The sequence below is a fragment of the Apodemus sylvaticus genome, chromosome 10 (genome assembly GCF_947179515.1).
Source record: "Apodemus sylvaticus chromosome 10, mApoSyl1.1, whole genome shotgun sequence".
NCBI classification, from domain to species: domain Eukaryota; kingdom Metazoa; phylum Chordata; class Mammalia; order Rodentia; family Muridae; genus Apodemus; species Apodemus sylvaticus.
Window position 1 is genome coordinate 48,730,775 of NC_067481.1, and position 22,835 is coordinate 48,753,609.

Here is a 22,835-nt window from a genome sequence, read left to right on the forward strand (position 1 = left end):
AGACACGTGAAACCCATCAAATTCCCAGCTAGAAAATAAAACCCAAACCCAGACAACAACTAAATTTAAAGGTTTTGATTTTTTCTTACATTTATTTATTCATTCATTCTGAACAGAATATACATGCCATGGCACATCTGTAGAGATGAGAGGACAACTTGCAGAAGTTGGTTTTTTTTCCTTCTACCCTGTGAAATCTGGGAATGGAAATCATGTTTCAGGCTTGGTAGCAAGCACTTTTACCTTTGAGCCATCTCACTAGCCTGATTTTATTTGTTTTGCTGTTGTTTTTAACATAAGAAGCGTGGAGTGGGGGTTGCTTTTAAAAGAAAAATAAAAGATATTTGACTTATTCAGCAACAGTAGTAACTGTTCTTAAATGGCTATCGAAAACTTAGAATTCTGTTAGCAACAAATACAACTTTTTAGGAGATAAGGTAAAACAAAGCCTTTTTCAGGCAAATAAAATCCAATGTTTTAGGCTGGGTATACAGCTCAGTGAAGTTTGAGGCCCAGAGTTTGTATCTATAGCACTCATGTAAAAGCTGGCCCCAGCAGCAGGTCTGTAATCACAACATTAGAAGAATGGGGGAGCTGGCTGGCCAGCAAGTCTAGGTTTACTGAGCAAGCTCCCGGGTCACTGAGACTGTGTTCAAAAAGAAAGGTGGAGAGTGACAGAGAACAAACCCGGCATCAACCTCTAGTTTCCATACATCACGTATCACAGCGCTCTCTCGTTCTCGCTCTCTCTCTCTCTCTCTTTCTCTCTCTCTCTCTCTCTCTCACACACACACACACACACACCAAAAAAAAAAAAGAAATTAAGAAATTTTTCATCAAAGATCTTCACTAAATAAATTTTAAAGAATTCAGTCAGAAAACAGGAAGCGTGTGAAATGGGGAGAAATGTACCCAATAGAACAGAAGTAGTAGAACATACCTGTAACTCTGAAGCAGGCAGATAACAAGTCTGAATCTAGCTGGGGCTACAAGGAAAGGTTTGATCTCAACAAGGAAACAATAAGCTTATAGGGCTTGAAAGTAAAAAAGATATGAGAATATACAAAAGCAAATAAATGAACAAATTTTCAGTGTTTTGTGGTGTGGTCCTTGCTTTGTTCGGGAGAACAGCAAAGTGCTGATTAATTTTTATTCCTGAGAAGGTAACTATATATAGTATAGTTTCTAGCACAGTCACCTCCCCAAATGGAAACTTTGAAGAGGGTTATGAAATGAAGTAAACAAATCTATCCAAAAGAAACTGAGTGAAGCTGTGAAAAGAGCTGAGTGGAAGAGTGTTTGCCTAGACACACAAAGCTCTGGATCCTCACCACAAAAACAAAGTAACACAGGTAAGAAAGGAGAAACGTAACTGGAATCACTGGGACAAAGCAATTGTAAAATTACAGATTCTGCAGAGAGCTCTGACTAATAACAACTTGGTTTTTAAAATGGGCAAGAGATCTAATTTACCAAGGAAGATACACACATGAAAAATCATTAATTAGGAAAGTATGATTTAAAACCAACATGAAAAAGTGCTAGAACAGCTAAAACATAAATTAACAGCTGGAGCGATGGTGACTCATGTCTTTAATCCTAGTATTCTGAGAACAGAGGCAAGCAGATCTCTGAGTTCAAGGCCAGCCTAGTCTACAGAGCAATTTCTAGGATAACCAGGGCTACACAGAGAAACAAAACAAAACAAAACAAAACAAAACCAAAAACCAAACCAACCAACCAAACAAACAAAAACCCCCAAACCGACAATATCAAATACTTTTGGCAAAGATATAAAGTGGATCTCTCAAAGACTTTGGTAAGTGTTAAATATCTAACTACCAAGGAAAACAGAACAGTTTCTTATGGAATTAAATATAGACCTTAGTGTGATCTAGCAAATCCAATTCTAGGAACTCACACAAGAGAAATGAAAATATTTCCACTCAAAGGCACATATAAATGTTTATGGCAGTTTAATTCATAATGGCTCAAAACTAGAAACAATCCAAATCTTAACAGATATTATAATTAAAAAACAAAACAAAACAGGTCTAGAAGACAGTCTAGTCGGTAAACATGTTTGTCATGCAAGCCTGGCAATCTTTCAGTTTGATACCCAGAACCCATTCTATAATGAGAAGCTACTCCACAAGACTGTAGTGTATGCATGCCCACACTCATGAATCATATACAGGACAACAGTAAATAAAAGGGTTAGATGTAGTATTTCCTTGCAACAGAGTACTATCTGGTAATATAAAAGAATAAAATACCAACAAAATAGACCACATATAAATCTCAAAAGCAATCTACTGAGACTGACACAAAAAAGCAAGCATTGTATGATTCCATTTATGTAAAGCTCTAGAAAAGACAGAGCTAACTACAACAAAAGAAAGCAAATCAGTGGTTGCCGAGGGACAGAGGTAGAGATAAACAGATGGGTTCAACAAAAATTGTATTTTGGGGGGGGGGGGGAGGCAGCAGCGATGCCTCATTGGTTAAGAGCACTGGCTGCTCTCTCAGAGGTCCTGAGTTCAATTCCCAGCAACCACATGGTGGCTCGCAACCATCTGTAAGGGGATCTGATGCCCTTTTCTGGTGTGTCTGAAGAGAGCAACTGTGTACTCCTACATAGAAAACAAGTAAACAAATAATGCTTAAAAAAAGGAATTTTATAGGATAATGAAACTGTTTTTTTTTTTTTTATTTTTCAACACGAGGTTTCTTTGTGTAGCCTTGACTATTCTTGAACTAACTCTGTAGACCAGGCTGGCCGTGAATCTACAAAGGTCACTCTGCCTCTGCCCCCTAAGTCTGGGATTGAAATGGTGTGCCACCACAGCCCAGCTGTCCTAGGACTTGACTGTTGTAGATTTGGTTTAACGCTTGTATTATATTAATTCAGTTCCCAAAATTGCATGAGATTCCACATGTAAGACTCCATATATAGGATGCTGAGGGTCCCTCTCCCCAGTTGGCTTTAATTAGTTAAAAAAAAAAAAGTTGTAGGAAGCCAATGGCAGAGAGACAGAGGGGTTTAGGATTTGCGGGAAAGGGGACTGAGGGAAGGAGGAGAACCACCATGCCGGAAAAAGCAGAAAGATCAGGCCTGAGGAGAGAGAGAGAGAGAGAGAGAGAGAGAGAGAGAGAGAGAGAGAGAGAGAGAGAGAGAGAGAGAGAGAGAGAGAGAGAGAGAACGAACACGAACTAATATGTAAGAGTCAGGGATCATGGCCCAGGAGGGCTACAGGCCTGGGTCAGAGGCAGTCAAGATGGAATATAGATTTTAGTAGGTAATAATTCAGGAATATTGGAGGGGAGAGTGTGCTAACCATGTGGAGGTTTGGGAGCAGGCCTGCCATTGAGCTGCTTAGAGTATATCAAAATATAAAGGCGTGTATGTATCTTTCATTCCTGAATCTGGAACATCAGGACAGGTAGCACGGAACTTGTGCTGCTTCCGCCCAGGCAATTAGAGTAGCACTAATTATTTACTGCAACATATTGTGAGAGTTACTTGGGTATATGGATTAACCAAGCCTGGTGCTAAGAAATATTTTTAAAAGTATTCACTACAAGCCGGGCGGTGGTGGCACACGCCTGTAATCCCAGCACTCTGGGAGGCAGAGGCAGGCGGATTTCTGAGATCGAGGCCAGCCTGGTCTACAGAGTGAGTTCCAGGACAGCCAGGGCTACACAGAGAAACCCTGTCTCGAAAAAACCAAATTCAAAAAATTGGAAAAAAAAAAAAAAAAAGAAAAAACAACTTTAAAAAAAAAGTATTCACTACAAACAGTCATCAGGGAAGCCCAAATTAAATTACTTAAGATTTGATCTTACTCCAATTAGAATGATTAATAATTAGAAAATGAAAGATGAGACTGGTTAAAAGCATTTGTTACTCTTGAAGAGAATTCGGGTTCAGTTTCCAACACTCACAGTGCAGATAATACCAGTTCTAGAGGATTCAATGCCCAATTCTGACGTCTTCAGCTCTGCAGGCATGTGGGGGATCTACATACATGCAGATGAAACACACACATAAAATAAAACTAAATCCTAAGCCGGGCGGTGGTGGCACACGCCTGTAATCCCAGCACTCTGGGAGGCTGAGGCAGGCGGATTTCTGAGTTCGAGGCCAGCCTGGTCTACAGAGTGAGTTCCAGAACAGCCAGGGCTACACAGAGAAACCCTGTCTCGAAAAAACCAAAAAACAAACAAACAAACAAACAAACAAACAAAAAAACCCAACCCCCCCCCCTAAATCCTAAGAAAAATAAAGATAGAAAACATTAGCTAAGGGCTGGAGAGATGGCTCAGCAGTTAAGAGCACTGACTGCTCTAACAGAGGTCCTAGGTTCAATTCCCAGTAACCACATGGTGGCTCACAACCATATGCAATGGGATCTGATGCCCTCTTCTGGTGTGTCTGAAGAAAACTACAGTATACTCATAGACATAAAATAAATAAATGATTCTTTAAAAATATTAAAAAGGAAAAAAGGAAAAAAAAACCATTAGTTCAGCACAGTAGCCCAAACTTTTAATCCTAGCACTAGAGAAGCAGAGGTTGAAACTCTGAGTTCAAGACCAGCTTAGTCTACAGAATGAGTTCCAGGTCAGCCAGGATAACACAGTGAGATCCTGTTTCAGGAAACAAAATAAAGACAACCAATGTTCGCAGGGATATGGGGAATGGGGAGCCTTATGAATGTACTATTACTGGAAGTGAAAACTGGTATAGCCATAATGGAAATCAGTATGGAAGTTCCTCAAAAAAACTACAAATAGACATACCATATACAGGTATACCACTCCTGGGCATATACCCAAAGAACTCTCTTTTCCTACTATAGAGACACATTTTCATCCATATTTATCACTGCTCTATTCATAATAGTTAGAACAGGCTTAGATGCTCATTAGCTGATAAATTGGTAATGAAAATGTACCTACATACAGTATCAGCTGTAAAGAAAAATGAAATTGGGTTGGACAGATAGTTCAGCAATCACTAAGTGCTCTTCCAAAGGTCCTGAGATCAATTCCCAGCAACCATATGATGGCTCACAACCATCTGTAATGGGATGTGATGCCCTCTTCTGGTGTGTCTGAAGACAGTTAGTGTACTCATATTTATAACATAAATAAATCTTTAAAAGAAAAAAAAAGAAAAAGAAAAAAGAAATCACAAAACTTCCATGTAAATTAATGAAGCTTAGAAACATGATACTCTGAAGAAACACAAACCTAGAAAGACAAATCTTGCATGTTCTCACATATGGATCTTACCTTTAAATATCTAGATTTGTTGGTTTAACTTTGGAATACCTGTAGGATCCAGGAAGTTAGAAAGAAATTATTTCTAAAGGGGGAATAATGTGGAGGGAGGGGTGAGGTGGGAGGGGACTGGAGACTAAGACACGGAATAGGGTTGGGGAAGGATAACTAACATTAAGGGCCTTTGAAAAGGATATATGGAAGCACATTCATATTCATTTATTTTTTCCTCCTCCTCCTCTTCCCCCTCCTCCTCTCTCTCTTGCTTTTAATTCAAATAAAGTAATTGGATTTACCCTATAGAGCAGACTATGCTCATCACAGAAGCCATAGGTTGCTAAATACAAAAGCCATGTCAGGCATGGGATACGTCCTCTTGAGTTGATCAGAGGTGTCCTGGAGGCCCCAGAATAATTCAGGCTATTGTCATTGCTCTCGTTTGCCCACCATAACTGAGTGTAAGGCCCTACTGGAAAAGACAGTACACACACGGGTCACAGAACATGGAGAAATAAAATTGGTATTGGCTAGAAAACTCCCCTTCCCCTGCTGGGGGGGAGGGGGTGGGGAGTGATCAACAGCTTTAACTAGTCACAAGCCTACTGATCTACAATTAAAGAGGCATGGCAAGATGTTCCATTGGTACAACAGTGGCAAGGATGCTCTAAGGTTACTAATCACTTCCTGATTGCACTTACAGTTCAGTCCACAGGAGGAAACACATACATGATACTGCAAATCTGGCCAACAACTCACAGCTGGGGAAATCACAGGCCCCAAGGATAAACCTACCACTATTTCTCAGCTAAATGGACATAGTATTAAACTGCCCTCTAAATTCCTATGTCTGTACCCACTGACACAGATTAGTATACATTTCACATCTCATTAGAGAAGTTTCTTTGTGCACTGGAGGGTTACACAGAAACCTGCAAGTGGTCAAAGTGGAGAGAGTATGTGTCAGTGGAGTGTTCAGTCACAAATAGAATATATATATATTACACCCCCTGTCAAGATACAAGGACCATCAAGGAAGGGGGAGGGCAAGATTTAAATAAGTGGTCAGAGTGGACAACAGCAAAACAGTATCTTCTGGACATTTCAGAACTACTGCACTCATGAACTCACAACAGCTGTGGGTGACTACACAAGACTTATAATCAAGCCAGTAAACATTGTAGCATGAAGGGAAAAGGGGTTTACAAACCAATCCTAATTACCAAGGAGCCATGGACTGCTGACAGCTTCTGTGAGATAAAGACTCAATTTTCTTTGAGGGTGTAGTGTTTGGTAGGTGCACCAGATTCAGCGGATGGCCCCACATGTAGGAGTATATGGGTAGCACAATTTATAATCAATAAGTTATTCAGGAAAAAAAATTGGCAGTATATAGCACTCCTAGTATTCAGGAGTTGGATCTCTGTACATTCAAGGCCAGCCTGGTCTACAGAGCTAGTTCCAGGACAGCCAAGGATATACAAAGAAATACTGTCTCAAAATGCAAACAACAACAAAAGATACAAAGTTGGGGGAATATGAAGGTAGGGAATAGTAACAGGAAGAGTGGGAGTAAATAAGATCAAAATATAGTATATGACATATATAAAACACAGTATTTGAGATATAGTTCTTATGTAAACTATGCATTTAAACTTTGTAAACAAGTTTTCCTCTTGAAATAGGCCCTTATTTCTTTTTTAAAGATTTATTTTTATTTTATGTGTTTAGGTATTTTGCCTACATGCATATGCATCCCAGTGCCATGGATCCCCTGGAACTAGAGTTATATATAATTGTGAACTGCCATGTGGGTGCTAGGAATTAAACCTGAGTCCTCTAGAAGAGCAACTAGTGCTCTTAATTGCTGAGCCATTTCTCCAGCCCCATATATTTTTAACAAACAAAATAGGCCCAGTAAAAAGTCTAATAAATCAAGCTTTAAATATATATTTGGGGGTAGGAATTTGGCTCAATGATAGAGTGTTTGTCTAGATGTGCTAGGCCCTGAATTGAGCCAACATCGAAGAATAAGTAAGTAAATAAATTGGGGAAAAACAATGGAAAAGGTGGCTGCAACCCCTGCTGCCAAAATTCCCCTAAACAGTGTTTGTCTTTTAGTGTAAGTCTTCACAGGCAGAGAAAAAGATGCCAAATTGAGAATTAAATGGCAAAACAAAAAAAAACAAAAAAAAAAAACCCAAAAACAAAAACTAAATGCACCACTTAGCATAATCTTGTCTGCCAATGGGATATTATACCTTTTCATAACACCAAACAGCCATGGGACATGATGTTACACTGTTATCTTCAGGTAAACAAAAAGCATTTCCTTAATAGATATGCTAAGAATAAGCTTAATTTTATTGGCATGATGACTGAATCTCCTCATTTAACTTTTCACTACCATTTCTCTTTCCTCAGCCTGAAAACAAGAGAGACACTGGAACTCAGAACTGGAAAAATAGAGGTGAGTCCCTGAACACGTCTACTTACGTTACTCTTCTTTTCCAGGAACTTCAGCAGCAGCCACAATCAGATTGCCAAAGGGAAGGAGTGTGGCTAAACAGCCTGTTGACAAGAGGCTCCTCCAGCCTGCCTTCCCAAGTCTAACCCCCTTATGAAAGGTGGATTTCCTTTCTGTCAAACAGAGGATCAGACACTTCATACATTCTGCTTGAGTAAAAAACTTAGAAAGTAACTTGAAAGAGAGAACAAACTGTTCTTCCTAAAAGTCTTAGGGATGCTATATGTTGGAAAACAAATTCTGATTGTAAAATGAACTTCCCAATCATAGTCACCTCCCAAATGTAATTAATGGCACAAAGAGGCTCATGCCTATAGGTTAAACTGTTAGTGCCATGTAGGCAGCTATAGCTCTCAATGCCCCGAGACACCCATGGATCACTTCCTCTATCTCCTTCAATACAGGAATATTAATAACATAAGGCATGTATATACTAGACATAGTTGTACATACGTGTCATCCTAGTACTCAGGAGGTGTAAAAGTATTTATTGAGACTAGCCTGGGCTACAGAATGAGATGCAGTCTCAAAAAGCAGAAACAAAAGAAACCAAAACAAAAGCAAACATGAAGGATCATGAAATGAAAGCCAGTCTAACTCTGCCTCAATTCTAACCCCTAAATGTTCCTTTACAGCAAGCAACATGAAAATACACACACACACACACACACACACACACACACACACACACACACACACACGAAGTGTCTCTTGGGTCTTGAGTGCCCTCTTGCTGCTACTAGGGCTCTTCTGCAGGGCTGAAATGGAGTCATACTCTATGAACTAACAGAGAAGGGAAAAGAAAAGGCCAGGGCACAAAAAAGGGAAGTTATTCCAATGGTGGCCAATGAGTAACATCCAGTGATTTATAGGAAATATAATCCAATAATACAGTAAAATAAAACAGTGTGCCTGAGATGGTTTTGATTTCAAAAATTATAAAACATATTTTTAAAATGAGTGGGGGCACCGAGGGGAAGTCCAGATTGGAATAAATTGGGCACAGATGGGGGATGCAAAGAGATTTCCATGATGCCCTACCACAAATGTTGCATCAGTTATTTGTCTTCAAGAAAATAGTTTTATTTCCTTAAATTTTTTTTTAAATTAAAGTTCTTAAAGTACTTGTGAGTAAGTTCAACAGTTTACCTTCTAGCTCCTTATCAGTTACCCAGACAGCTACTGAAGTATTAATACTGAGATAAACGAAGAAGGCCTTTCTCCATTTAGGCTAAGAATGCTATAGACATTGTGACATCACTCCAGGAAGCACCCATTTAGCCACCAACTTTGGAGACTAGTCAAGCAAGGCACACAGCTTTCCTAGAGCCATGGCCTTCAATTTCTTATATTCATGCACTCATCAAATACCTGTGTCTAAGGAATAAGAGACTAAGGACCCTCAAATATCCCATCCTAACCTCAAATGTATCTGTCTCCAATCATCTTGTAGCGAGTACTAGGATTCCAAGCTGACTATAATCCCACAGGGATTGGATCTTGCATAGGGCTCATGATCGAGGAAGTTAGTGTCCCCAAAACCTAATGTAAGGGAAGGACACCATTCTCTGTACCACAGTTTTACCCCTCTACTTTGTCTACCATATCTAAAGCTTTTAAATATTTCAAGTCTACAATAAAAGCATATTTTAAAAGTAAATACAATAAAGTGTTAGCAAGCATATTATGTGTACCCCTGGCCTACTGTAGAAGGTAGTTCTTCAAAGGGAGCACAAAACACAAGAATGACCTACGAGGGCACTGCAGGACTGGAGGTCATTAGCAAAGGACACACGTTTTAAGGAAGCTCTGTTGCTCTCCAAACCATAATACTGATCCCACATCTATGGAAATGGCTCTGGCACAGACAAAAGATCTAACTTCCTTGTGGGCTAGAAGATCACCTCTGCTTCAAGCTGGAACGATCCTCTCCACAGAATCCAGGAACTGACATATGTAAACACCCACCCAGAAGGACACATCCAAGAGGGAATGGAAAGAAAAATGATGGTCCAGATGTTCTGTAACTTGCAATGACTGCCAAATCACTGTGGACCCACAGCACCTGGGAGGCCAGGCTGTGTCAGGCCTTACTTCCTGGTTTCAGACAGCCAGAGACCTGTGGCTGGGTGGTGACTGTGACAGCCTGCAGACTAGAAGGGAGAGAACCCGTTAGAAGGGCACCAGCTGACAGGACTTGGGGGCTGAACACACAGAGCTTGATTTATCACTTCCTTACTCATAAAAATGTGATTCAAAGTGCTGCTGATTAGTGAAGGATTTAAATTGTTACCCTCTCCCCAGCCCTCTTCTCTCTCCACCCCCGGCACAGATGCTGCTACTCAGCCACAACACCCCCTTCTTGCCACTGTCCGTGCAAGCACAGCACAGGGGCCCAGAGAAGATGACTCATGTGCTGGGAAATGGAAAAGTGCATCTTCCCACCAACCAGGCCTGCTGAGTGCTCTGTTCACTCCTATCCCAATGGCAGCCCACACAGTGGGGTCTGGATGGCCGCCTCAGCTGCACACCGGGTACTTGGCAGCACGTCCGCAGAGCTCTGTGTCCCAGTTGAGTGTTCTATCCTGTGGCCTGGGCTGTTTTTCCCTGAACCACCCTTGGAGCCTGTGACCACCTCAGCTGAGGCTCCTCTTGCCTCATGGAGGTGAGAGCCAGGGCAAGGGCAGTACAGGGAGTGGGGCCATAAGCCTTTACTTGTTATTCCGGACTAGACGATCCACCTTATGACCAACTACAGAAAAGTTCTACAAAAGTATCTTGGATTCAAATACACAAGAGTCCTTCTCTATCTTTATCTTCCTTTTACCCATATTTTTTTTCTTTTTCTTTTATTGGATAATTTGTTTACATTTCCAATGTTATCCCCTTTCCAGGTCCCCCCACCCCTGGAAATCCCCTATCCCATCCCTTCTCTCCCTGCCACTATGAGGGTGCTCCCCCACCCACCCACCGACTAACTCCTTCCCGCCCTGGCATTCCCCTACACTGGGGTATCAAACCCCCTCAGGCCCAAGGGCTGCTCCTCCCACTGATGTCCAACACCCATATTTTCTTAACCTTTACTTAACAGCTACAAGAAAAAGACTCACTGGTGGTCTATGAAAAATCTAGGGTCTTCCTTTCCACACACCAAAAGCCGTTGAAACAGGCTCTTTACACTCACACCTATAGAGACCATAGGTCAGTTGTTGCTGAACTCTGTGTCCCAGCTCTCCAGCTCATACGGCAGTGGTGGTTTGGATATGCAAGCAGAAAATGAATACAGGGGCAACTGGAGGCCCTACTTATAGAGCCCAATGAGCAGAGTGTTACTCTGAAGTTCTGGCTAGTCAGGAACTCTGATAAGCAGACCAAAATTAAAGGCGTGTGCCACCACACCCTGAGAGCTTCCTTCTTGGTAGCAAAATTTCCCTCCCTTTAGTATGGCATAGCCTCACCAGGGAGCACTTTACAAACTTTTTTATTTCCTTCTCCTTAGAAATCAGTGCTGTCCCTTAAGGCTCCAGGCCTTCTTGCAACCCCACTTAAGCACACAGCCACCTCAGCAAAAGCTGGCTTAGTTGTGAAGGCTCCTAAGCCTCCATATCTTGCCTACTGCTGAACATTCTGGATACTGTATAAAGCAACCTAATGGGGAAATGCCTTCCAGGATTCAAATGTGATTGAAAACCCAGGCAGACCAGCTAAGAAGCTCCTCGAATCCCAGGAGACTCCCTGTCCGTAGGGAGTTCGACAAGCTCACTCATTAGGAGAGTTCCCCACCAGCAACAAGTTGAACACAGATCCGATATGGCCAGGAAGAGAAGCAGATCGACGGCAGGTGAGAGGAGAGATTTCTGAGAAAAGGTAAACCAAAGAGCACTGTCCAGAGACATTCCATTTGCTTTATGACACAGTCTCCACGGGGCAATTCCTATTTCCTGGCACTGCAGATAAGAATCTGACCAAATAGTCTCTGTTGATGCTCTGGAATGACTCCTTGGCAACATGTTGTAAAGAAACACAAAGCAATGTCACTCATATTACATATTTCTATCAAGTCAAACCACAACAGCCTTACCTAAGTGAGGCCGGGGGGGGGGGGGGGGGGGGGGGGGGGGAAGAATCCTAGAAACATCCTTCAAATGTGATATGGTCATCAGAACATTTTAAAGTCCTACCAAACTGCCCTTTCCTCCTCGACTCCCACCTCATACCAAAAAAAAAAAAAAAAAAAAAAAAAAAAGTGTTCAGAAAAAACACTTCAGAACGCATACCAGGCCAGATTCTGGGCCTGGTGGGGTTTTTGTGCTTCCAGATTTGAGTCACCAAAGCTCATCAATTCTCTGTTCTTACTCTCTGGCAGGGTCCCATAAGGGATATCCCATAGGGAACTAGACGTTTCCATATTGAACAAACAGGGTACATGAGTCCAGAAACAGCAATTCCCAATCCCTGCCAAGCATACGGTCTCTGGAATGAAACATTTCAGCAATGCCTCTCTCTTGGGAGAAGTCCTGGGTAAGCAGCCTCTAAGAGGCCTTGCTGCTTCCATTAGCACAGCCAGATGTGCAACAGCATCTCTGGATTTTTTAAATTAAACTTCATACTTACGAATCTCTCCTTTTTATTCCACCCAAGCACTACAGAGTCTTACAGAATTTAGAGACTAAAATAAAGATCTAAGAAGCAATAAACAATAGAAGGGAGAGAGGTAGGGCTGTGTGTGTGTGTGTGTGTGTGTGTGTGTGTGTGTGTGTGAGATCTGTCTGCATTTATTTCGGTTTCTCTTTGTGTGTCTGTGTATGTGGAGATAGGGTTAATGATAAGGTAGCATAGGAAGGATACTAAATTCAACTCTGGATGGAGAAACTGGATTTCCCTTACCTTTCAGCTGGGAGTTATGCACGGCAAACATATTGATGGTCATAAGCTGCAGCATACGGGTACTTCCGATAGGAGATGGGCTATGCTGCAGCAATGCTTGGAACTCCTTAAGCACCTTCTCAGCCACTGCAGGGAATGTCTCCATCCTACAAATATGGGGATTCCATTATTGAGGCACATCCTTCAAAGCACTCAGAACAATTCCCCTCTCCCAAGCACACAACTAATACTTAGGAAGTTTCCTTGTTACTTATCCCACAGTTTTGCACATATAGAAGAAAAAAGAGAACAAAGTATTCAAAGCTTAGAGATGAAAACAACTCCATTACTGGATAAATAGCTATAAGTTCTTACACTTTGGCAGGCTTCTTCTTAATCCCCACCCCATATTAAATGGATTCAAACTGACACGTTTCTGTTTGAAACAGATTTTCTAAACAGTGAACTTATTTTCTTTAAACTCTAATACCTACACCAACCCTAAAAGTCTCCTTTATGAAAACTGTGCTTTGTAAAAGGAATCTAACTACAAAAAAATCTTTCTTTACTTAAAGAATTAATTCAGAAATAAGACATGGTGGATCATGCCTGCAAACGCAGCACTTGAGTGGCTGAGGCAGGAAGATCTCAAGTTCAAAGTTAGCCAAGGATACACAGCAATAGCTTGTCTAAAATTTTAAAAATAAAAGAAAGAATGAAAAGGAAAGAACATTGCCCTGCCTTCACACTCACTGCCCATCCATGGGTCCCAAACTCTCTCTTGAAGGACCCCAAACCCAGGTCTCCCTATGGTCTGTCTCCAGCCTTTCCTGTGCTGCTATCCTCCCTCTCAAGCCGCTGCTCATCGGGTCTGTATGTTTTCAGACCAGTGGAAATACAATTCCCTGGCCAACTGCCACTCCCAATACAGGAAGAGCCTGTAATGTAGGGAGGCAGAAATCCAGCCAGTGACCTAGGGCTTCTAAAGAGAGGTCATTCAAACCAGTGCTTGCCAAATGTGGCCACTGGATCCTAAACAGTGGTGCATGCCTGGAGCTCCTTTGGCAACAAGGAGTAAACCACAGCTGAAATCCTCTGAAATAAAAAGCAAACTCAAACTTGGTGCTAGAGAGAGAAACCAGGCACACAGGCCTTAGGGCTATGCTGAACAATTCGTGGTCAGCAAAATATCTCTTACCACCCCCCACCCCACCCCATCCAATTGCTTGTGGTACTCTGAGGGGTACAGTGGGGAACAGATCTAGGCTGGATTAATAAATAGCTTCTGGAAAGCCAAGGCAGGCAATCCTCAAATCCTGGAAAAAGGTGGTGTGAGTTTTGCTCCAACCTTAGTCTTTATCGTTGAATAGCATCCTTCCCTGATAAGAAAACCCCAGAGCTTTATCAAATTTTGGCAATCTTTATACCTTTCCTTTGGATGCTGACCCTCTGTGCCCAGAAGTCATGCCACAGCTACGAGTCAAGTACAGTTTACTCCAGTCTGCCTCTGCTCAACTGTCCTCATTTTCACTGGCACGAAACATGCCATGTGTTTACTTCTAGCACCACCATGCCATTTTAAGTGCCTGTCCCAAATCAAATCAAAACAAAACAAAGCAAAATTGTTTCCCTCTAAAAATCTTCAGAGCTGCTAAAACTCTTGATAGACTAGGAATGGCAGGGAGTGATATTTGTGGCTGGATTGGATCCATTTTTCCCCATGGGCTATAACAAAGGTTTCATTTTAAATCCTGACACTGTGCAGCACTCTCTTTACATGGAGGTGGGGAAGGGGCTAGTACTTCTCATTACAAGAAGAGCAGAGTTCACTCTGAAAGAAAAGCAGCCACGCTTGGCAAGTTTCAGAGCCATGTGTCTCTGTGTTGAAAGGCAGTAGAGCGCCAGCACAGAATGACAGGACAGAAGGGTCACATGGGGCATGTGTCACATGGGGCATGTGTCTGAGGAAGCCTCTTTCCTAGGGTAGGGACTGAAACAGATCCCTTAACACTCCATGGACAGACTAAAGCCTCAAATGAGTACAAGTCAAATGCTCACATTCTTTTTTTCAAAAACTTAAAACAACTCCAAAATAACCTTCCTTCAATTAACACAACATAATTAAAGAATCAATGGTTTAGAATGTAGATTAGTTTCACACATCAAATATAAGAGAATATGGCTCATTCCCAGAACTCAGGAGCATAGGCAGGCAGATCTCTGTGAGCTTGAGGTTGTTGTCTACAGAACAAGCTCCAGCAGAGCCAGGGCTACTGAAGGAGACCCTGTCTTAAAAAGAGAAACTGAGAATCTATTCGGTGAGCCTGGCAGTGGTGGTGCACGCCTTTAACCCCAGCACTTGGGAGGCAGAGGCATGTGGATTTCTAAGTTTGAGGCCAGCCTGGCCTACAAAGTGAGTTCCAGGACAGCCAGGGCTACACAGAGAAACTTTATCTGGAAAAACTAGAACCAAAACCAAAAAAAAAAAAAAAATCTATTCAGTGGTTGTGGAGAAGTACTCAAACAAAATCAAGTGTTAAGCAACCAATGAGAAAATCACAGTTAAAAGTCACTTTTGCAGAGGCAGGAAGATCTCTGTGAGTTCAAGGCCAGCGTGTCTACATAGTGAGTTCCAGGATAGCCAGAACTATAAGAGAGAGACCCTGCCTCAAAACAAACAAACAAACAAACAAATAAACCCCACAACAAACAAAATGGATTCAATAATTAATACAAATCTGTTTCAAAGATTTGTAACCAAAATTCTTTCTGTTTTTGGTTTGAAACTATTAGTAGTTTCATGTATTTTTCTGAGAAGTACCTTTGTACCTTACCTACATATTACAAAACAATTTATAATAAAACTAACATAATGATGGTATATAATTTATATACATTTAAAGTGTGTTGTCTGTGTACAAGTACACACAAATGCAAAACCCAAAGTTGTACATGGTGGCCTATGCCTGTAATGTTAGCAATGAGAAGGTCGAGGCAGGAGGATAGTTGAATTTGAAGTCAGCCTGGGCTATTACATAGTGAGACCCTGTCTTGAAACAAAATAAACAACAGTGGAGGGAAATCGGACGGCGGTGGTAGTGGCGGCGGTGGCGGGGGGAAAGAGCTGGGGACAGAGTGGAAAGAAGCTTTGTATTTTGTAAGAATTTCTGGATGTTATTTATGAAATAATCATAAAATTTAAGACAAGAAAAAAGAACACGAGCAACAACAATAAAGGGAAAAGAGGAGGAGAATAGAAACCATCAGAAGCACCCGCCAGGCCCAGACACTGCAGACAAAAATGCTGGCATCCGGCACCTGGGAACTTGGTAAACTGAGATTGCAGGACTGTTGTCCAGCCTGGGCTAGCTATGGAGTTCTAGAACAGCTGGACTACAGTATGAGACAAACAAATAAATGAAAAAACAAACAAAAAAACCCAAAACCAACAAAAAGCACCTACATCTGCACTACACCTAATTTTATATTGATTTTATACTCACATGAGAGAAACCTCAACACATGTCCAGTAAACAATTGTAAAGCAGTTTAATATGATTACTTTCATGCATACACACACACACACACAAATGACCCTAAAATACACACTAAGTATTACAGGTATTCAGTTCTCTCTGGCTATTAAGAATAGGAGCAACTTAGTTGGGCATAGTAGCTCAAGCCTTTAATCTCAGATCTGCCTTGAAAAGCAGAGACAGACAGATCTCTGTGAGTTCTAGACCAGACTGCTCTACACAGTGATTTCCAGGACAGACAGAGCTACACAGTATCAACAAAAACCAAACAAATATGAATATGAGTAGCATTTTCTTCTTGCTAAGTTTTCTAAATATTTTACAATATACATTGTATAATATAAAAAGAAGTTCCTCTATCATGAATACTTCTGAGTTTGATATTTAAAGACATTTAGTAATTTTATAAATAAAATACAAATACTTGATTTTTAAAGAACTCAAATCTAAAATAAATACACTAGGTCTTTACATTCCAAGACCTTGAAGATGTGCAAATAGCATGCTAAGGCAAGCAAGCACAAACTCGAGTGGTGACTTCAACCAGGGCAGTAAGAGGAAGCAAAATTATTCTACTTGTAATAATTCAAGAGTTTATGCTACCAGTTGCCAGCATCTGACCTCTCTCAGTTGAGGCCAAGTGCAGGTCTTGTCCACCTCACCGGGATGGCATCTATCAGAAGCCTCCAGGCAACCCTGACTGATTCCTCTTCTAGAGTCTGAGAGGATTCAGCTCCTATTCTTTCAAATCTAAGAAGACTGATCATTTTCAGAGCATACACTTTACTGACTTACATGGCTTACTTGTGATCTCTAGAGACAACTTGTCTTGTTTGGATGGCAATTTCAAGAGACCAATCATTCAGGCAACACTGGGACTCAGACTCAAGAATGCCTCAGACAGTGACTAACAGGGCAGGCCCAATCCCTCAGATGCTGAGCACACAGCTGGGCTAGACAACATTTTTTGCACAAAAGAATCAGAATTCTTAAGTTTTCTCAACTTCTTAATTCTTTAAAAACTTAAAACATCATAGGAACAAAAAAAATTTTTTTTAATTAAACCATGTCACAGGGTGATGAGAGAAAACACAATATTGCTATAGAACACAGGGACTAGAATGAACCTTAGCAACAATCTATTTAAGAGGGCTGGAGAGATGGCTTAGCAGTTAAGAGCACTGCCTGCTCTTCCAGAGGTCCTAAGTTCAATTCCCAGCAACCACATGGCGGATCACAACCATCAGTAATTGTATCCAATGCACTCTTCTGGAGTGTCTAAAGACAGTTACAGTGTATTCATATAAATAAAAATAAATAAATCTTTAAAAATATTTACCTTCTTTTTCGTGTGTGTGTGTGTGTGTGTGTGTGTGTGTGTGTGCGCGCGCGCGCGCCACATGTGTGCAGGTGTCCATAAAGGTTAGAAAAGAACACCGAATCCCCTGCAGTTGGAGTTGCCAGAAATAAAGCCAGGATCTTTCAAGATCTTGCTATGCTCATTAAGCCGTCTTTTCAGCACCGCCCCCCCTTAACAATAGGAATGTTACTTTCTCTTATCTCAAGAACAGTGTTAGAGGAATACTCATTCAGAGATTAAAGTATGTCTACAATTGATAGATATTTTCTTTATTGAAAAGGACCATCTTTTTGAGAGGGGGGGGGCAGGCAGAGACAGACAGAGAATGTGTGGGAGCACATGTGCCTCAATTCATGGATGGAGGTCAGAGAATAAATTGCAAGAGTTGTCTCTCTCTTTCTACCTGTTGATGGAACTCAGGTCATCAGTCTTGTGGCAAGCACCTTTATCCAATGAGCCATCTCACCAGGCCTGGATTAACTTTTTGACAACTCTTATATTCAAGAACTTTAGAGATACAGAAAATTAATCTAGACCAGAGTAAGAGAAATTCATATTCATATTCATGCTCATTCATATTCCTCTCCCTCTCCTCCCTCTCTTCCTCCCCCCCCCCTTTTGAGATAGTCTCAGATGTATCCCAGGCTGGTAAAAAACTTGTGATAATTTTGAACTCCTGGTTCTTCTGCCTCTACCATTTGAGTGGTAGAATCACAGGAATGCCACACGTAGTTTTTACTGGTGCTAGAGATTGAATGTGGCCTTGCTGAACTCTAGGAAGTAAACGAACCAACTGAACTTCACCCTTAGTCCTCTTTTCCCAACTGCTTAATCATTACTGTAGCTTTTCCCCAGATTTGTTCCAAAGTATCTATGCTTAAATATGAGAATTTTAAAAAAGAAATAGAATATAATTAGCAATCTGATAATATATATATATATATCCTAAATATCTTACCATACATTCTAAATAAAGTAAGACTTATACAAGCTTTTCAGTCCATGTTTCTGATGAACAAGACACATCTAAAACCATAGGTCTCCACAAGGGGCACTCTGGAGTCCAAGAGATATATGCCTAGAGACAGTTTTAATCACAACTTGGGAGTGGAGTATGTGACTGTCATGGATAGAAGGGTGCTACGAACATACAAGCTTCTCAAAGGTCAAAATGTCAGTAGTTTGGAAATTGGTGAGCTTAGACAACAATCTAGGAAAACCTAAATGACAAGCACAGGAGGAAGAGGGAAAGCAGGTGTGGGCGTGCAAGTATAATCCTGGCATTGAGGAGGTGGCTGCAGGAAGGATCAGAACTTCAAGCACAGCCTGAGCTACATGACGGGGATGGAAGGACACAGGGGAAAGGAAAGGAGGAACAAAGAAGGGAAGAGGAGTTACAGAGTTGAGTGCAAGGTAGGAAGAGAAAGGGGAAAACTGGCAACCATTGAAGCTAGCTAAGAGGAGAGGTGTCAGCTTATTTTAATCATGCAATTCGTACTTCCTGCATCCTGTTCTCTTCCCAGTCTCTACTGAACATGTCGGTTACCATCGTAACTACAGCTTTGCGCTCACTGATGACCAGCTGCAAGCTACTGGAACCTACGGGAATACCAGATGCTTTTTTCTGGCCTTTTCCAATCTGTCTTTTTCTTAGAATGTTTATTCTTGAATGTATCTTCATCCACACAACTGTTAACTGAGCACTCAGGATACAGCTGAGTTAGACAAAGCTTCTTCCACTGAAACGTATGTTGATGGTGCTAGAGAGAACTTAGAAGCAGCTAAACTTGGGAAGTTTATTTTTCCCAAATAAATTGCTCCACACTTATTTCTGATGGTAGAGATTTTTATCTTTTGGCAAGTCTCCAATGATACCAAGTCATTTCAGAATCTAAAATATCCTTTAAGTAGCCATGACTATCACGCTTGCCCAAAAAGACACCATGTGAGTACAATGTGAAACATCTTTTCACTCACAATCAACAGGGCAATGGCTTTTCAAGCAGGACACAAAGCCTTTTGTCACCTCAAATAAGTAAACACATGGAAGCTGCCCTGACTTCTGCTTCCCCACAGAAAACTTGTATAATGACAGGGAACCTTACAAGTTCAAGGCAGAGAAAAAAAGGGGAACGCCGTAACAGGAGATTTGCAATGTGAAGCCAATCACCTCAAAGCGCAGCTCACGATAAAACTTCTAACTCAAAAAAGATTGAAAACCAACAAGAACCAAAGCATGGTGGTACTCTTGGGAATTCCAGCACTTGGAAAGCTGAGGCAGGAAAGTTGCCAAGTTCTAAGCCAGTCTGAGTTACACAGAGAGACCCTGTCTCAAAAAAAACCAAAGCTGACTGAGCAGCACACCTTTATAGAGGGCTACAGCTGCTTTACTCTGATGTCCTTTACTAAAGGAGGAGTTGGATGAGTCAGAAGAACACAGAGACACTCAACACACATCTCCTCTGACACTGAAGGCTGTCAAGCTTTTGGATGGTGAGTTTTACATTGTCAGGAAAACCTCTTCTGATACACAAGAGGAACACTCAAAATTATTCCCAGGGACTTAAGGGAGAAAGGCCTAAATTTCTGCACATACTGCCTTCCCTGGGGCTTACAGAGATTTACTGAGATCAGCAATGTGGCACAGGGGACTGAGCACATAGGAAGTTGGATGGGTCAGAAGAACACAGAGGAAGGAAAATGTTACCCTGTTATTGAGGAAAGATTAGGAGATAATTTTTCCCCAAGGGGGACCCCTGGAAACTGTACCCAAGGTTGTAGCATGACTATCTCAGACTTCCTGGGAGTTAAGCAGGAAGACAAAGTCAACAGAAACCCAGGGAGACAAGAAGAGGGGACTGAGAAAGACGGTCCTAAAAGAATGGTGTTAGGAAAGAAAGAAAAAAAGGAGAGACAAAGATAGTGATATCTCTCAAACTTTATGAACACAGTAGAAAAGAGAACGGAGGGAAGGTGGAGGCCTCTAAGAATTCACACCCTGTGCCCTCAGTTACAAACACAGGCTAGTTGCTAACAATATTAAATTCCAAAATGACTTGTAATGTAGGGAAATAAAATAAACATCCTGCACACTTACCCAATCCGGGTAAACAGCTTCCCATGGGCATGGAGAAAACTGAGGATGAACCTTTTGTTCAGCTGCATGGGAAAAAGGGAGAGGAGAAAACAATTAACTTTCCCCAGTTTCCTGTTACTGAATACAGTCCCCAGTGACACAATAACCTGGCCAGGGTCTAAAGGGGTGGGCACTGGGGATGGGAACCAAATGGACATGCCCAAACTCTCACACAGACCCAGGGCACATGCCCAACAGCTGCCTTTCAGCTGAGGCAAGACAACAGAGGACTCAGTGAGTGGACAGCACCCTCTGCTGGCAGTGGCACCCCTGTGCAGAAATGGAAGCCACAAATCTGAACTGAGCAGGTTTACAGAGAGTGATGCCTCTTCCTCTCTATAGAATCGAGAAGCTACTACTGGTTTCCATAATAATGGAAATTAAATTCTGACAGAAATAGAGTAACAGCAGTTTTAGAGAAATTCCTGATCCTACTTAAGAACTGTTTTTCTATCTATGTAGGAAAGCAGGTCTCTGACAACTAAGGTTAAGGTATTTACCACCAAGGTGCCTCATCTAATACTTTACTAACTTTTGAAACTAGAGTTCAGTTCTGGCTCTGGAGGTGAAGATGAGGTATCTGCTGAGGCCAGGCATGAAGGAGGTCGGTGGTGACAACAGGAACCTCTGGCTCTTACTCTCCAGTCCCAACAAGTGTTCTATGTAGAACCAAGCTGGGAAGTGGAATGTGAGTTTTTTATGTAGCGTGCTCTGGCTTTTTTAAGTACTAGATACAAATAAAAATAAAAAATATTTAAGTTCCAAACTCACTTGCCAGCCTCATTTATCTATGAGCCACCAGTTTGCAATCTTGAATCAAAGATTCTAGAAAACCTATCTCAATCAAAATTGAGATAATTCCTTTGGGAAAATAAAGAGGGGTCCGGGGAGTCGAATTGAACTCCAAAGAAAGAAGAGACAATTTTTTTCTAGAAAAGATTTATTTACTTTATGTATATTATATGAATGTGCTATAGATATCTTCACACACACCAAAAGAGGGCATTTGATTCTATTACAGATGGTTGTGAGCCTTCATGTGGTTGCTGGGAATTGAATTCAGGACCCCTGGAAGAGCACTCAGTGCTCTTAACTGCTGAGCCATCTCTGCAGCTCCAAGTAGGGACAATTTAAATAAAGACTCAATCTTACTATCTCCCTGATCTCCTAGAAACAGTGCCCTGTGGTCTGCCAGGAGAGAGGGCTGAGGTTATTGACTTCTGCTGAGTGTGATGATGCACACACCTAATCCCAGCACTGAGGAGGCAGGTGGATCTGAGGTGAAAGGCAAGCTTGTTCTAGAGTGAGTTCCAGGACAAGCAGGGCTACACAGTGAGACCTTGCCTCAAAAGTTTTTAAAAATTTTAAAGAAATTTTTATTTCAAGTGGGGAATTAGTGAATCAGCAAGATGGGTAGCAGGTAAAGGTACTTGACACTAAGCCTGGCAACCGGAGTTCAGTCTCCAGGACCTACACGGTAGAAGAGGAGGAGCAACTCCCACAAGTTCCTCTCTGATCTCCAGATGTACACTCAAGCCCACACACACACACACACACACACACACATGAACTAAATAAATAGATAAATAAATATAAAAAAGTAAAAGCAAAGAGGGTAACTACTAGAATAAGGAAAAATTCAATAGCCCTGAATAGTTTACCCTCAAAGAATAAAAACTACTGGGTCATCAGCCTGCAGAACACAACACCAATAAAATTATGGCAATTCTATCTCTTTTATACAAAAATGAGACAGCAAGGATTTCAACATCAAGCTTGGTTAAATAAAGCTTCCATTTTTATTTTTGCCTTTAGTGCATTAATTAAACTGAATAGCAATTAAACACCTAAATGATCTATATGTAGTTTAAAAGCTCAAGCTAGTTACAGCATGCTTTATCAAGGTCAGGGATAGTGGGGAAAGGTTTTACCAACAGTTTTTTACTAAAATTAGTAGCAAAACCTTGACCAGAGTACAGCTCTCAAGAGTCTGTAGTAGAAAAGGATGCTGTGAACAGACTTACTTCCAATCAAACAGATGTGCACCTAATCCCACACAGACAGTTGACCTGGTATAGCATCTCTGGCAGCTGCCCCAGTCTCCCTAAGTTCTTTCCTCACCCCTTC

The 22,835-nt window shown here is 41.4% G+C and overlaps 1 protein-coding gene across 4 annotated transcripts in view; it reads right to left on the minus strand.

The window, feature by feature from the left end:
* Smg6 (SMG6 nonsense mediated mRNA decay factor) overlaps positions 1-22,835 on the minus strand; it is a 243,243-nt gene that overhangs the window by 165,955 nt on the left and 54,453 nt on the right. For all 4 annotated transcript variants that reach the window (XM_052194232.1, XM_052194230.1, XM_052194233.1 and 1 more), the window contains 2 exons: positions 20,670-20,731; positions 12,698-12,843 (listed from right to left, as the gene is read on the minus strand). In XM_052194232.1, coding sequence (XP_052050192.1) covers positions 12,698-12,843; positions 20,670-20,731 — 208 coding nt within the window. The remainder of the gene's footprint in view (positions 1-12,697; positions 12,844-20,669; positions 20,732-22,835) is intronic.